The sequence below is a fragment of the Phocoena phocoena genome, chromosome 9 (genome assembly GCF_963924675.1).
Source record: "Phocoena phocoena chromosome 9, mPhoPho1.1, whole genome shotgun sequence".
In the NCBI taxonomy this organism is placed as follows: Eukaryota; Metazoa; Chordata; class Mammalia; order Artiodactyla; family Phocoenidae; genus Phocoena; species Phocoena phocoena.
Window position 1 is genome coordinate 461385 of NC_089227.1, and position 16985 is coordinate 478369.

Below are 16985 nucleotides of genomic sequence, written 5' to 3' on the forward strand. Positions count from 1 at the left end.
TATGAATAAATAAATTTTAACTTTTGTTTTCAACGTCTTAAAGGCAAAACAAAGCAGACAGAATAAAGAAATAATATGAAGAAATGTTTATCCAACTGTGTTTCATTAATTCAATTTCTAGTTAAAATATTATAGAAGGGAAAGAAAAGTAAAAATACATAGGATTTCACTGCTGTGGGGACAGACACAAATGACTTAGAACACATCGCCCTATGGCCTCTTCGGGTCCAGACCAAAGTCCCTGAGCTCCCCGATCCCATAGGTGGGGTTACGACAACGCTGGGATGAAATACTGCAGGGAGACGTCTTCATGGAGCAGGTCAAAATGAACAATCTTGTTCTTCACAATATCTAGGCAGAGAGGAAATCCATTACCGTCGAGACCCATTCCACACACACACTTTCAACCCTGAACACTGTAGCAGCTTCTCCCCCGAGCCTCTCCTGGAGCACCCAGGCCCTCTCAAGGTGACTGGTCTCAACTGGCCCAGCCGATGCCAAACCAGGGGCCTGGCCCAGGCTGGCTCACCTGCTGCCGAGGAACAGGCCAAGGTCTCCAAGGAAAAACCCACAGGGCAGACTTCCCAGAAGCCACATGTACCCAAGTCATCATCCTTCCAGGAAAAAAGCAGCTTCCCATCAGCAGGTGCCCTGAGTGTGCTGAGAAGAGCCAAGCATGCAGGGCCTTGTTAGAGAGCAGGAGGCAGCCTGCAAGGGCAGGCACCATGCAGCCTAAGGTGAGCACCGAGGCATGGGGCCCAAGACCAAAAAGAGAAGCCAGACAAGAGGAAGAGGAGTGGCCGCAGCATGAAAGCAGCCCAGCTGCCAGGGCCACACCACCGACGGCAGGAGCTGCAGGGGGAGCCATGGGGAAGGCCACACCTGAGGAAAGCTGGCTGAAGCTAGAACGAGCCAGGCAGCAGGAGAAAGGCAAACAAAGAGCACATGCCCAGGCTGCTGAGAGACCAGTCCCAAGAGAATGGGAGGTTGGGAAGGGACACAGGGGACCAGCAGAAGGACACTTCAGAAGACGTGCTGCACACACAGAGGTGGCGGTGGAGACTGAGGGTGGCGGGGAGAGCTCCCCAGAGGCGGGCAGCAGAGCCAACCACTGTTAAAAGTCAGGAGTCAAGAGGAAGCACAGATGGCAAGACACCGGACTACTGCAACAAGTCAGGCTCAGACACAGGAAGGAAAGAAATGCTTTGAGATGGAAACTTAAATCCAAGCCCAGCGGTATCAGAGACTCCACATACGTAAGGTTAGAGAAACACAGCAAGACTGGGCTGGATGTCCCTGCCCACATGCAGCTTCTCTCCAGGTGCAGACTCACACATGACGCCAGGCAAAGCAGCCCACACCCATTGGCCGGGAAAACCCAAATACCCGACCACCCCAGAAAACTGGAGTCCACCAGTGACTGAGCTGTTCCCTGCATTTACGAAACTGCACACAACGCTTAAGACTACAGTTGATTAAAGTACTTGAAGTGTGAAAAACGAATCAAAATGCAAACTTACTGCATGTGGCCTTTGTAGGATTTACTTGTTGTCCAGCAAGGAACTGTAGGAGCTTCCTAATGTCTATGTGCACTTCAGCCATTTGTTCTGAGTTTCTATCTTGAGAAGCATTTTCAGAAGCTAAAATGACAGAATATTTTAAGATACAATTATCTTCAAGTGGAACAGGGAACCCAGAGATCGTACGATGACTGTTTATCAATAAATCATTTAAATAAATGATTTACATGACCACTCACTTTAGCAGCCTAGAGAAATACTGCATGATATAAATGCAATCACTCACTAAACAAACATTTATTAAGTACTGACTCTTTTAAGATGCTATGCTACAGGAATTCCCTGGCGGTCCAGTGGTTAGGACTCCATGCTTTCACTGCTGAGGGCCAGGGTTCAATCCCTGGTCAGGGAACTAAGATCCCACAAGAGTCACAGCCCCACAAAAATACTACGCTAATGTACAGGGAATCTTCGATTATAGGGACCTGAAATATGACCCAATCTCCTTCTTAAGGTCAAAGAAAACAGTTTCTCTTAGAAACATATACAGGACTTCCCAGGTGGTCCAGTGGTTAGGACCCTGCACTTTCACTGCTGAGGGCCCATGTTCAATCCCTGGTCGGGGAACTAAGATCCCGCATACCTCATGGCATGGCCAAATAAAAACCCCAAAAAGAAAAAAGACCATATACATCTAAAGCAAGGCCTCTCATTATAAAGTGGAATGAATGGGAAGAAAACATCCTTTCATCTCTGGGAAGGTATCAAAGACCCTCTTTGTTACTTATTAAAATAAACAAAATGAGGAACACCAAAATAAGTCATTTCATACAACTGTCGTCAAAGCTTTATTCACATGGATTTCACTTTGCTCCAGAAGCATGCCCACCACTAGGAAGTAAAATTCCCTCGCAACGGTAAGCTACAACGTGTCTCTAATAAGCAAACTTGTAGTAACGAATTTTAATTCTAAAAGTGGCAGGAGCCTTACTAGATCTACTTTGGAACACACGAGTGACTAAAACAGCCTTCACAGAGTGAGCACCGTCCCCAGGGCCTCTGCCTCGCTCCCTGCTGGAGCTTCCCTCCCACAGCCTGCCCACCACCGTGAGCTCCACAGCACAGGGCTCTGACTCCTGAGCCGATCTGCTCAACCACCCCCTCATCCACTGCTTGCTGAACTGATTCCTAGTCCCTTACCACCTTGTATGGGACAAGAAATTTGATGATGCACGAAAAGCTAATATTTGCTAATATAGTTCTGTAAGTACCAAAGACAGTAAAGTAGGAAAAGTGGGTGGGGTTGGAGATAAGATAGTGGAGTAGGACTTGAGCACACCTCCTTACCTCCTCTCACGAAAACACCAAAATCACAACTAACTGCTGAAAAACCATCAACAGAAAAAGAATAGAACCTACCAAAATGATATTCTACATCCAAGGACAAAGAAAAAGCCGCAAGGAGATGGTAGGAGGGGCACATTCACAATACAATCAAATCCTACAACGGCTGGGTGGGCGACACACAAACTGGAAAATAACTATTATCCCAGAGGTTCTCCCAGAGGAGGGAGAATTCTGAGCCCCACATCAGGCTCCCCAGCCTGGGGGCCCAGCATCGGGAGGAGGAGCCCCCAGAGCACCTGGCTTTGAAGGCCAGTGGGGCTTGAGTACAAGAGCTCCACAGGACTGGGGAAACAGAGACTCCATCCTTGAAGGGTGCACACATAGTCTCATGCACACCAGGACCCAGGGGAAAATGCAGTGACTTCATATCAGCCTGGGCCAGACCTACCCGCTGGCCTTGGAGGGTCTCCCGAGGAAGTGGGGGGCGGCTGTGGCTCACTTTTGCGGAGAAAAGGACACTGGTGGCAGAGGTAACACTGAGTACTCATCTGCGTGAGCTCTCCTGGAGGCACCAAGACCCGGCCCCACCCAACAGCCTTAGGCTCCAGTGCTGGGACACCTCAACACAAACAAGCAACAGGATGGGGGAATGGCCCCGCCCATCAGCAGACACGCTGCCTAGTCATCTTAAGTCAACAGCCACCTCAAAACACACCCCTCCACAAGTCCCTGCGCACCAGATGGACAAGACCCAGCTCCACCTGATAGTGGGCAAGCACCAATCCCTCCCACCAGGAAACCTGCACAAGCCTCTAGACCAGCTTCACCCACCAGGGGGCAGAAATCAGAAGCAAGAGGAACTACAATCCCGCAGCCTGTGGGATCGCAAACACAAAAAGTTAGACAAAATGGGACAGCAGAGGAATATGTTCCAGATGAAGGAACAAGATAAAACCCCAGAAGAACAACTACGTTAAGTGGAGATAGACAATCTACCTGAAAAAGAAATCAGAGTGATGACAGTAAAGGTGTTTCAAGATCTCTGAAAAAGAATGGCAGCACACACCGAGAAGAGACAAGAAATGTTTAACAAACAGCTAAAAGATATAAACAACAGAGTAGAACAATTGAATAACTGAAATGAAAAATACACTAGAAGGAACCAATAGCAGAGTAAATGAGGCAGAAGAACAGATAAGTGAACTGGGAGACAGAATGGTGGGAAATCACTGCTGCACAAGAGAATAAAGAAAAAAGAATGAAAAGAAATGAGGACAATTTAAGAGACCTCTGGGACAATGTTAAAAACACCAACATTCCCATTATAAGTGTCCTAGAAGGAGAAGCGAGAGAGAAAGGGTCTGAGAAAGTATTTGAAGAGATAATAGCTGAAAACTTCCCTAACCTGGCAAAGGAAACAGTCACCCAAGTCCAGGAAGCGCAGAGTCCCATACAAGACAAACCCAAGGAGGAACTTGCCGAGACACACTGTAATCAAGTTGACAGAAATAAAAGACAAAGAAAAAAATATTAAAAGCAACAAGGGAAAAGCAACAAATAACATACAAGGGAATCCCCATAAGGTTATCAGTTTATTTCTCACCAGAAACTCTGCGGCCCAGAAAGGGAGTGGCACAATATATTTCAAGTGATGAAAGGGAAAACCTATAACCAAGAATACCCAGCAAGGCTCTTGTTCAGATTCAGTGGAGAAATCAAAAGCTTTACAGACAAGCAAAAGCTTAAAGAATTCAGCATCACCAAACCAGCTTTGCAACAAATGCTAAATGAAGTTCTCTAGGGGAAAAAGAAAAGGTCACAACTAGAAATGAGAAAATGAGGAATGGTAAAGCTCGCTGGTAAAGGCAAGCATACAGTAAAAGTAGGAAATCATCCACACACAAATATGACATGAAAACCAGCAATCATAAGAAGACAGAGTACAGTTTTGTATAAATGTAGCCTGCCATATCAAAACATCATGGAAACTGCAAACCAAAAATCTACAATACATATACACACAAAAAAGAAAAAGGAATCCAAACACAACACTAAGGGCAGCCATCAAATCACATGAGAACAAAAGAGGAAGGGAAGAAAAAAAACCGACAAAAACAAACACAAAACAATTAACAAAATGGCAATAAGAACATACATACCAGTAATTACCTTGAATGTAAATGGATTAAATGCTCCAATTAAAAGACACAGACTGGCTGAGTGGATATGAAAACAAGCAAATAGAGAAAGAACAAACAAAACCCAAAGTTAGTAGAAGGAAAGAAATCATAAAGATCACAGCACAAATAAATGAACTACAGATGAAGGAAGTAGAAAAGATGAAACTAAAAGCTGGTTCTTTGAAAAGATAAACAAAAGTGATAAACCTTTAGCCAAACTCATCAAGAAAAAAAGGGAGATGATCCAAATCAATAATATTAGAAATGGAAAAGGAGAAGTTACAACAGACACCAAAGAAATACAAAGGATCGTAAGAGACTACTACAAGCAACTATACGCCAATAAAATGGACCACCTAGAAGAAATGGAAAAATTCTTAGAAAGGTACAATCTCCCAAGACTGAACCAGGAAGAAACAGAAAATATGAACAGACAAATCAGGAGTACTGAATTTGAAACTGTGACTAAAAATCTTCCAATGAACAAAAGTCCAGGACCACAGGTGTGTTCTATCAAACACAAAGAGGAGGAGAGTTAACACCTATACTTCTGAAACTCTTCCAAAAATTCGCAAAGGAAGGAACACTCCCAAGCTCATTCTATGAGGCCACCATTACCCTGATAGCAAAACCAAAGATACCAAAAAAAGAAAATTACAGGCCAATATCACTGATGAACATAGACACAAAAATCCTCAGCAAAATACTAGCAAAAAGAATCCAAAAACACATTAAAAGGATCATACACTATGACCAAGTGGGATTTATCCCAGGGATGCAAAGAATTTTCAATATCCACAAAACAATCAGTGTGATATACCACATTAACAAAAAATAAAGAAACCATATGATCATCCCAACATGCATCAACAGAAGCAGAAAAAGCTTCTGACAAAATTCAACACCATTTATGATAAAAACTCTCCAGAAAGTGGGCACAGAGGAAACCTACCTTAACATAATAAAGGCCATATATGACAAACCCACAGCTAACATCATAGTCAATGGTGAAAAGCTGACAGCATTTCCTCTAAGATCAGGAACAAGATATGGATGTCCACTTCTGCCACGTTTTTTCAACATACTTTTGGAAGACCTAGCCAGAACAATCAGAGAAGAAAAAGAAATAAAAGGAATCCAAATTGGAAAAAAAGTAAAACTGTCACTGTTTGCATATAACATGATTCTATACATAGAAAATCCTAAAGATGCTACCAGAAAACTACTAGAGCTCATCAATGAATTCAGTAAAGTTGCAGGACACAAGATTAATACACAGAAATCTGTTGCATTTCTACACATTAACAATGAAAGATCAGAAAGAAAAATTAAGGGAACAATCCCATTTATCATTGCATCAAAAAGAATAAAATACCTAGGAATAAACCTACCTAAGGAGGCAAAAACCTGCACTCCAAAAACTATAAGACGTTGATGAAAGAAATCAGAGATGACACAAGCAGATAGAAAAATATACCATGCTCCTGGACTGGAAGAATTAAAATGACTATACCACCTAAGGCAATCTACAGACTCAATGCAATCCCCATCAAATTACCAATGACATTTTTCACAGAACTAGAAAAAAACATTTTAAAATTTGGATGGGAACAAATAAGACCCCAAATAGCCAAAGCAATCTTGAGAAACAAAAATGGACCTGGAGGAATCAGGCTCTCTGACTTCAGACTATAGTACAAAGCTACAGTCATCAAAACAGTAAGGTACTGGCACAAAAACAGAAACACAGATCAATGGAAGAGGATGGAAAGTCCAGAAATAAACCCACATACCTGTGGTTAATTAATCTTTTATAAAGAATCCCAAAATATACAATGGAGAAAAGACAGTCTCTTCGATAAATGCTGCTGGGAAAACTGGACAACCACGTGTAAAAGAATGAAATTAGGACACTCCCTAAAACAGAAGTGAATAGGTGAAGGGGATGGATAAACCAGGAGTTTGGGATTAATGTATATAAACCAGTATATATAAAATAAATGACAAGGACCTACTGTATAGCACAGGAAACTACACTCAGTACTCTGTAATAACCTATACGGGACAAGAATCAGAAAAAGAAATATGTGTGTGTGTGTGTGTACATATATATATATATATATGTACACACACACACACACACATATATATAACTGAATCACTCTGCCATACACCTGAAACTAACACAACACTGTAAGGCAACTATATTCCAACAATTAAAAAAAAAAAATGAGAGGGCTCACGCCAAGGAGTACTTCCCAGAACTTCTCCTCTCAATGTCCTTGTCCCCATGGTGAGGCACAGCCACCCCCCACCTCTGCAGGAGACCCTCCAACATTAGCAGGTGATTTGCTATTATAAATAACGTAACAGGGACTGGGGTTGGCGGCATGAACACAGCCTGCACAGAGTTAGTGCACCACGGCTAGCCCGGAGGGAGTCTGGGGAAAAGTCTGGATCTGCCAAAGAGACAACAGACTTTTGCTTCCCTCTTTGTTTCCTGGTGCGTGAGGAGAGCAGATTAAGAGCGCTGCTTAAAGGAGCTCCAGAGAGGGGAGCGAACTGCAGCTAACAGCACGGACCCCAGAGATGGGCATGAGACACTAAGGCTGCTGCTGCCGCCACCAAGAAGCCTGTGTGCGAGCACAGGTCACTATCCACACCTCCGTTCCGGGGAGCCTGTGCACCCCGCCACTGCCAGGGTCCCAGGATCCAGGGACAACTTCCCAGAGATAACTCACGGTGCACCTAAAGCTGGTGCAACGTCAAGCTGGCCTCTGCCGCCACAGGCTCGCCCCGCATCATGTCCCTCCCATTCCCCCAGCCTCAGTGAGCCAGAGACCCCGAATCAGCTGCTCCTTTAACCCCGTCCTGTCTGAGCAAAGAACAGACGCCCTCTGGCAACCTACACGCAGAGGCGGGGCCAAATACAAAGCTGAGCCCCCGGAGCTGTGCAAGCAAAGAAGAGAAAGGGAAATCTCTCCCAGCAGCCTCAGGAGCAGCTGATTAAATCGCCACAATCAACTTGATGTACCCTGCATCTGTGGAATACCTGAATAGACAACAAACCATCCCAAATTGAGGAGGTGGACTTTGAGAGCAAGATTTATTATTTTTTCCCCTTTTCCTCTTTTTGTGAGTGTGTATGTATATGCTTCTGTGTGAGATTTTCTCTGTATACCTTTGCTTTCACCATTTGTCCTAAGGTTCTATCCGTCGGGGTTTTTTTGCTTTGTTTTGTTTTATTTACTTTTTTAAAAAATTTTTTTCTTAATAATTATTTTTATTTTAATAACTTTGTTTTATTTTACCCTACTTTATTTTATTTTCTTTTATTCCCTTCCTCCCTCCCTTCCTTTCTTTCTTTCTACTTTTTCTACCTTTTATTCTGAGCCATGTGGATGAAAGGCTCTTGGTGCTGCAGCCAGGAGTCAGTGCTGTGCCTCTGAGGTGGGAGAGCCAACTTCAGGACACTGGTCCACAAGAGACCTCCCAGCTCCACGTAATATCAAACGGCGAAAATCTCCCAGAGATCTCCATCTCAACACCAGCATCCAGCTTCACTCAACAACCAGCAAGCTACAGTGCTGGACACCCTATGCCAAATAACTAGCAAGACAGGAACACAACCCCACGCATTAGCAGAGAGGCTGCCTAAAATCATAATAAGTCCACAGACACCCCAAAACACACCACCAGACGTGGACCTGCCCACCAGAAAGACAAAATCCAGCCTCATCCAACAGAACACAGGCACTAGTCCACTCCACCAGGAAGCCCACACAACCCACTGAACCAACTTTAGCCACTGGGGACGGACACCAAAAACAACAGAAACTACGAACCTGCAGCCTGCAAAAAGGAGACCCCAAACACAGTAAGATAAGCAAAATGAGAGACAGAAAAACACACAGCAGATGAAGGAGCAAGATAAAAACCCACCAAACCTAACAAATGAAGAGAAAACAGGCAGTCTACCTGAAAAAGAATTCAGAATAATGATAGTAAAGATGATCCAAAATATTGGAAATAGAATGGAGAAAATGCAAGAAACATTTAACAAGGACCTAGAAGAACTAAAGAGGAAACAAGCAATGATGAACAACACAACAAATGAAATTAAAAATACTCTAGAAGGGATCAATAGCAGAATAACTGAGGCAGAAGAACGGATAAGTGACCTGGAAGTGAAAATAGTGGAAATAACTACTGCAGAGCAGAATAAAGAAAAAAGAATGAAAAGAACTGAGGACAGTCTCAGAGACCTCGGGGACAACATTAAACGTACCAACATTGGAATTATAGGGGTTCCAGAAGAAGAAGAGAAAAAGAAAGGGACTAAGAAAATATTTGAAGAAGATTTTAGTTGAAAACTTCCCTAATATGGGAAAGGAAATAGTTAATCAAGTCTAGGAAGCAGAGAGAGTCCCATACAGGATAAATCTAAAAAGAAACACACCAAGACACATATTAATCAAACTATCAAAAAGTAAATACAAAGAAAACATATTAAAAGCAGCAAGGGAAAAACATCAAATAACACACAAGGGAATCCCCATAAGGTTAACAGCTGATCTTTCAGCAGAAACTCTGCAAGCGAGAAGGGACTGGCAGGACATATTTAAAGTGATGAAGGAGAAAAACCTACAACCAATATTACTCTACCCAGCAAGGATTTCATTCAGATTTGATGGAGAAATTAAAATCTTTACAGACAAGCAAAAGCTGAGAGTTCAGCACCACCAAACCAGATTTATAACAAATGCTAAAGGATCTTCTCTAGGCAAGAAATACAAGAGAAGGAAAAAGACATACAATAACAAACCCAAAATAATTAAGAAAATGGTCAAGGGAACATACATATCGATAATTACCTTACATGTAAATGGATTAAATGCTCCCACCAAAAGACACAGACTGGCTGAATGTATACAAAAACAAGACCCATATATATGCTGTCTAAAAAAGACCCATGACAGACCTAGAGACACATACAGACTGAAAGTGAGGGGATGGAAAAAGATATTCCATGCAAATGGAAATCAAAAGAAAGCTGGAGTGGCAATTCTCATAACAGAAAAAATAGACTTTAAAATAAAGACTATTAGAAGAGACACAGAAGGACACTACATAATGATCAAGGGATTGATCAAAGAAGAAGATATAACAACTGTAAATATTTATGCACCCAACATAGGAGCACCTCAATACATAAGAAAAATACTAACAGCCATAAAAGGGGAAATCGACAGTAACACATTTATAGTAGGGGACTTTAACATACCATTTTCACCAATGGACAGATCATCCAAAATGAAAATAAATAATGAAACACAAGTTTTAAATGATACATTAAACAAGATGGACTTAATTGATATTTATAGGACACTCCATCCAAAAACAACAGAATACACATTTTTCTTAAGTGCTCATGGAACATTCTCCAGGATAGATCATATCTTGGGTCACAAATCAAGCCTTTGTAAATTTAAGAATATTGAAATTGTATCAAGTATCTTTTCCGACCACAATGCTATGAGAATAGATAAGAATTACAAGAAAAGATCTGTAAAAAATACAAACACACGGAGGCTAAACAATACACTACTTAATAACGAAGTGATCACTGAAGAAATCCAAGAGGAAATCAAAAAATACCTAGAAACAAATGACAATGGAGACAGGATGACCCAAAACCTATGGGATGCAGCAAAAGCAGTTCTAAGAGGGAAGTTTATAGAAATACAATCCTACCTTAAGAAACAGGAAACATCTCAAATAAACAACCTAACCTTGCACCTAAAACAATTAGAGAAAGAAGAACGAAAAAAAATCCTCAAAGTTAGCAGAAAGAAAGGAATCAGAAAGATCAGATCAGAAATAAATGAAAAAGAAATGAAGGAAATGATAGCAAAAAATCAATAAAACTAAAAGCTGGTTCCTTGAGAAGATAAACAAAATTGATAAACCATTAGCCAGACTCATCAAGAAAAATAGGGAGAAGACTCAAATCAATAGAATTAGAAATGAAAAAGGAGAAGTAACAACTGACACTGCAGAAATAAAAAGGATCGTGAGAGATTACTACAAGCAACTCTATGCCAATAAAATGGACAACCTGGAAGAAATGGACAAATTTGTAGAAATGCACAATGCTGCCAAGACTGAATCAGGAAGAAATAGAAAATACGAACAGACCAATCACAAGCACTGAAATTGCAACTATGATTTAAAATCTTCCAACAAACAAAAGCCCAGGACCACATGGCTTCACATGCGAATTCTATCAAACATTTAGAGAAGAGCTAACACCTATCCTTCTCAAACTCTGCCAAAATATAGCAGAGGGAGGAACACTCCCAAACTCATTCTACCAGGCCACCATCACCCTGATACCAAAACCAGACAAGGATGTCACAAAGAAAATTACAGGCCAATAGCACTGATGAACATAGATGCAAAAATCCTCAACAAAATACTAGCAAACAGAATCCAACAGCAAATTAAAAGGATCATACACTATGATCAAGTGGGGTTTATTCCAGGAATGCAAGAATTCTTCAATATATGCAAATCAATCAATGTTATACACCATATTAACAAATTGAAGGAGAAAAACCATATGGTCATCTCAATAGATGCAGAGAAAGCTTTCAACAAAATTCAACACCCATTTATGATAAAAAACCCTCCAGAAAGTAGGCATAGAGGGAACTTTCCTCAACATAATAAAGGCCGTACATGACAAAACCACAGCCAACATCGTCCTCAATGGTGAAAAACTGAAAGCATTTCCACTAAGATCAGGAACAAGACAAGGTTGCCCACTCTCACCACTCTTATTCAACATAGTTTTGGAAGTTATAGCCACAGCAATCAGAGAAGAAAAGGAATTAAAAGGAATCCAAATCAGAAAAGAAGAAGTAAAGCTGTCACTGTTTGCAGATGACATGATACTATACACAGAGAATCCTAAAGATGCTACCAGAAAACTACTACAGTTAATCATTGAATTTGGTAAAGTAGCAGGATACAAAATTAATGCACAGAAATCTCTGGCATTCCTATACAGTAATGATGAAAAATCTGAAAGTGAAATCAAGAAAACACTCCCATTTACCACGGCAACAAAAACAATAAAATATCTAGGAATAAACTGACCTAAGGAGACAAAAGACCTGTATGCAGAAAATTATAAGACACTGATGAAAGAAATTAAAGATAATACAAATAGATGGAGAGATATACCATGTTCTTGGATTAGAAGAATGAACATTGTGAAAGTGACTCTACTACCCAAAGCAATCTACAGATTCAATGCAAACCCTATCAAACTACCACTGGCATTTTTCACAAAACTAGAACAAAAAATTTCACAATTTGTATGGAAACACAACAAAACCCGTATAGCCAAAGCAATCTTGAGAACAAAAAATGGAGCTGGAGGAATCAGGCTCCCTGACTTCAGACTATACTACAAAGCTACAGTAATCAAGACAGTATGGCACTGGCACAAAAAGAGAAATATTGATCAATGGAACAGGATAGAAAGCCCAGAGATAAACCCACACACATATTGTCACCTTATCTTTGATAAAGGAGGCAGAAATGTACAGTGGAGAAAGGACAGCCTCTTCAGTAAGTGGTGCTGGGAAAACTGGACAGGTACATGTAAAAGTATGAGATTAGAACACTCCCTAACACCATACACAAAAGTAAACTCAAAATGGATTAAAGACCTAAATTTAAGGCCAGAAACTAGCAAACTCTTTGAGGAAAACATAGGCAGAACAGTCTGTGACATAAATCACAGCAAGATCCTTTTTCACCCACCTCCTAGAGAAATGGAAGTAAAACAAAAATAAAAACATGGGACCTAATGAAACTTAAAAGCTTTTGCACAGCAAAGGAAACCATAAACAAGACCAAACGACAACCCTCAGAATGGGAGAAAATATTTGCAAATAAAGCAATGGACAAAGGATTAATCTCCAAAATTTACAAGCAGCTCATGCAGCTCAATAACAAAAAAGCAAACAACCCAATCCAAAAATGGGCAGAAGACCTAAATAGACATTTCTCCAAAGAAAATATTCAGATTGCCAACAAACACATGAAAGAATGGTCAACATCATTAATCATTAGAGAAATGTAAATCCAAACTACAATGAGATATCATCTCACACCAGTCAGAATGGCCATCATCAAAAAATCTGGAAACAATAAATGCTGGAGAGGGTGTGGAGAAAAGGGAACACTCTTGCACTGCTGGTGGGAATGTGAACTGGTACAGCCACTATGGAGAACAGTATGGAAGTTCCTTAAAAAACTACAAATAGAACTACCATATGACCCAGCAATCCCACTCCTGGGCATATACCCTGAGAAAACCATAATTCATAAAGAGTCATGTACCAAAATGTTCATTGCAGCTCTATTTATAATAGCCAGGAGATGGAAACAACCTAAGTGTCCATCATCGGATGAATAAAAGAAGATGTGGCACATATATACAATGGAATATTACTCAGCCATAAAAAGCAATGAAATTGAGTTATTTGTAGTGAGGTGGATGGATGTAGAGTCTGTCACACAGAGTGAAGTAAGTCAGAAAGAGAAGACAAATACCGTATGCTAACACATATATATGTAATCTAAGAAACAAAAAAAGGTCATGAAGAACCTAGGGGTAAGAGTAATAAAGACACAGACCTACTAGAAGATGGACTTGAGGATATAGGGAGGGGGAAGGGTAAGCTGTGACAAAGTGAGACAGTGGCATGGACATATATACACTACCAAATGTAAAATGGATAGCTAGTGAGAAGCAGCCGCATAGCACAGGGAGATCAGCTCGGTGCTTTGTGACTACCTAGAGGGGTGGGATAGGGAGGGGGGTGGGAGGGAGATTCAAGAGGGAAGAGATATAGGAACATATGTATAACTGATTCACTTTGTTATAAAGCAGAAACTAACACACCATTGTAAAGCAATTATACTCCAATAAAGATGTAAGAAAAAAATGAAAGAAAGAAAGAAAAACTTTTTACTTTTTAATACACACACAAAAAAAGTAGGAGAAAATGAGTGTCATCTACATGTCTAACTCCACCCCACGTGAGAAACTACAATCTTTGGGAGAAGGCACAGGATGTGAAGAGCTGGAAGGGCTCTTGGAGACTGAGCCCAAGCCCAGGTTTTATGGATGAGGAACGAGGGAGCCCCAGGGCTCACCCTTCAGCCACTGGTGGAGGCACAGCTCCTCATGCCCAGGAGGCTCACCTGCCCACCACAGTGCAGTAACAAGTGATCCAGCCCCATTATTTGTTCCCTTCCCAAGCATGAAACACAGGCACCCAAAGTTCAACCATTTTCCATCTACAGACCTCGGTATGGTATGTCATCTGAAACAATTTATCAAAAGCAAAACATAACCCAGCAGGAAACTTACCTAATGGAGGATTTCCAAGATCTTTAAAATGAGTTGTAACACATACTAGTTCAGTTTCTATTTTCAAGTTCAATTCTCCATTTAGGTTTGCTTCAATAATCTGCAAATTGAGTATTTTACAGTGTTACGAAAAGGAAAAAGGAAAAAAAAAAGTGAACATCAGCTTCCAACAAACCAGGTGACAAGGTAGCCCCCCCAGACCCAGGGCACTCCTGACAGCACCAAGCCCCACATGGCATCAGCAAGAAGACAAGGTCTGAGAGCCAGAGACTCAGAAATCCCCGGAGAGCAGCCCCTCTGCGTGCAGAGCGCCATGGGAAGACCTGAGAACAGGTGGGGCTGGGGGTCCCTGCTAGCAGCTCTGACAACACAGACACTGTGTGACTCCTGCAAAACGGAGGGAGGAGAACCGGAAGAGAACGTGAAGTTAGAAGCTCACCACGTGCCTTATTTTATTTATTTATTTATTTTGCAGTACGTGGGCCTCTCACTGTTGTGGCCTCTCCCGTTGCGGGGCACAGGCTCCGGACACGCAGGCTCAGAGGCCATGGCTCACGGGCCCAGCCACTCCGCGGCATGTGGGATCTTCCCGGACTGGTGCACGAACCCGCATCCCCTGCGTCGGCAGGAGGACTCTCAACCACTGCGCCACCAGGGAAGCCCCATCTGCCTTATCTTTATAAATGGACCAAACCATCTATTACAACTGCCAATTCCACATAATCAGAAAGCCTTCAGAATATCAGGAGAACATAACCATCTACCTGAAAAATAAACTCAGACATTGGGAAGTGAGATTTCCAAATTCAGAAAGGCCCGAAGATGCCGTCAGGCGTCCAGGACTCCAACAAGCTGCAGGGACCCGTGGTAGCTGGGCTTTCCACACTCAGAGGACAGCTGGGCTTGGTGACCAATTGCCGTGGCCCCTACTGGCCACACCTCTCCCCGCCCCAACAGTGCCTGGAACTTCTCCCAAGATCAGAGGGGCCCTTTCCTTTCAAGCTCTGCCCTCCACCAACCAACAGGGTCTATAAACGGGACAGAATCTAGAAATGAAGTTCAGAGAAAGATACAGGTACCACGACGTGATACAGGTACCAAGATTTGGGCAATCTGCCCAGGGCACGCTGCATTTCGCCTTTTACCGTCGGTATCTGGCCATCTCTAAAGCCTGGCAGGTCTTCGGAAAGCCCGTGCAGCAGCATGCAAGCCAGCATTTTGCTCAACCAACAATGCAAGAGGCCACCGAGCCGCCGCAGGTGATGGTGGTCATCTGGCCGAGGAGCCATTCCAGAGGCGCGGCAAGAGGGGCAGAGGCCGTGGGTGAGCGGAGCACGGCCTGCTCCGCAGGGCTCAGCTGCAGCTAAATCTCACACAGATTTACTTCCGAGTGTCACCTAGTAGACCTTATTCTTGTTCCTTAAAATCAGTGAACTCTGAATAGTTTCCATCCTAGTGACAAAATCAAAAAATGTTTTTAACTTGAGTGAGCTCTCATTTCTAAGGCTTTGACGTTACACAGAAAACAGCCTCTACATTTCCTTGCTGCATCATCTAGTAAACGTACCTCTGAATGAGAAGAATTCATTATTCTTTCACTACCCAGAAACACACGGTGATGTTTCTAAGCCTGCTCTCTTATCCGGACACAATACTTGACTATGTAAAACAATCCTTGTGCTTACTGGGACTCTAAAGCTAACACATAACACAGGCCCGTCTGCTTTGAGTAAGCACACACTCACTGTCTACCTGTAGATTCTCCCCGCTTTTGAAAAACAGGTTTTATATAAATACAGATTTATTCAAGAAGGCAGCTTGCAAGGTTCTAGATTCACTCCAGACTTCAAACACTCACAACTTTCTTCACATCCCCACCGCCTGAGTGATCAAACAGTAGCTCCACGCCTCTGACCACACCCGGTGCCTGGTGTGGGCAGCGTTCAAACAGAACTTGCCAAGGGAGTTCAGGAGCGACACTCTGAACACTGGTCGCCGTGTTTATTTTGTGAGCGATGGCCAGAGCCACATCAACATACTTTGCTTCTTAGGGACTTGGACAAAGTCCTACCTCTTTCGGAGATTCCCCAAATGACAATTACCCACCATTTACGGAAGAGTGGCTAAACGCACTGGGAACCTAACATAAATGATCTCGATTCACAAAAAGTCACAGAGCCACTGTGACAGTTAGGCTGCCATTCCCGTGCTGGATAACACCCAGCACCGGGGCGCACCGCTCAGCGGGGGGCCCAGGGTGGCTGCAAGGACTCGGCTCCCGTGAGGCTGAGACAACGTGTAAGGTGTAAGCAACAGAGCACCGCTCCGACCACCAAGCGCCGCCGACCCACGTGTCCACCACAGCAACAGCATCCCTGCGCACCCGTCAGAAACTCGGGCTGACCCCACCGCAGACCTCCTGAACCAGAACTGGCATTTGGTTGGAGGGGATCCCAATGCCTTAAAACCTGGCGGAGACTCCTGTCA

General features: G+C 42.7%; 1 protein-coding gene across 2 annotated transcripts in view; it reads right to left on the bottom strand.

Annotated features, from left to right (window-relative positions):
- Window positions 1-223: 223 nt before the first annotated feature.
- Window positions 224-16985, bottom strand: part of HUS1 (HUS1 checkpoint clamp component) — a 29643-nt gene continuing 12881 nt past the window's right edge. The window contains exons 6-8 of one of the 2 annotated variants that reach the window (XM_065884139.1): window positions 14499-14598; window positions 1521-1640; window positions 269-351 (exon numbers count right to left, since the gene is read on the bottom strand). In XM_065884139.1, the coding sequence (XP_065740211.1) occupies window positions 269-351; window positions 1521-1640; window positions 14499-14598 (303 nt within the window). Of the gene's footprint in view, window positions 352-1520; window positions 1641-14498; window positions 14599-16985 lie in introns of both variants that reach the window. The other variant, XM_065884140.1, reaches the window with a different exon arrangement.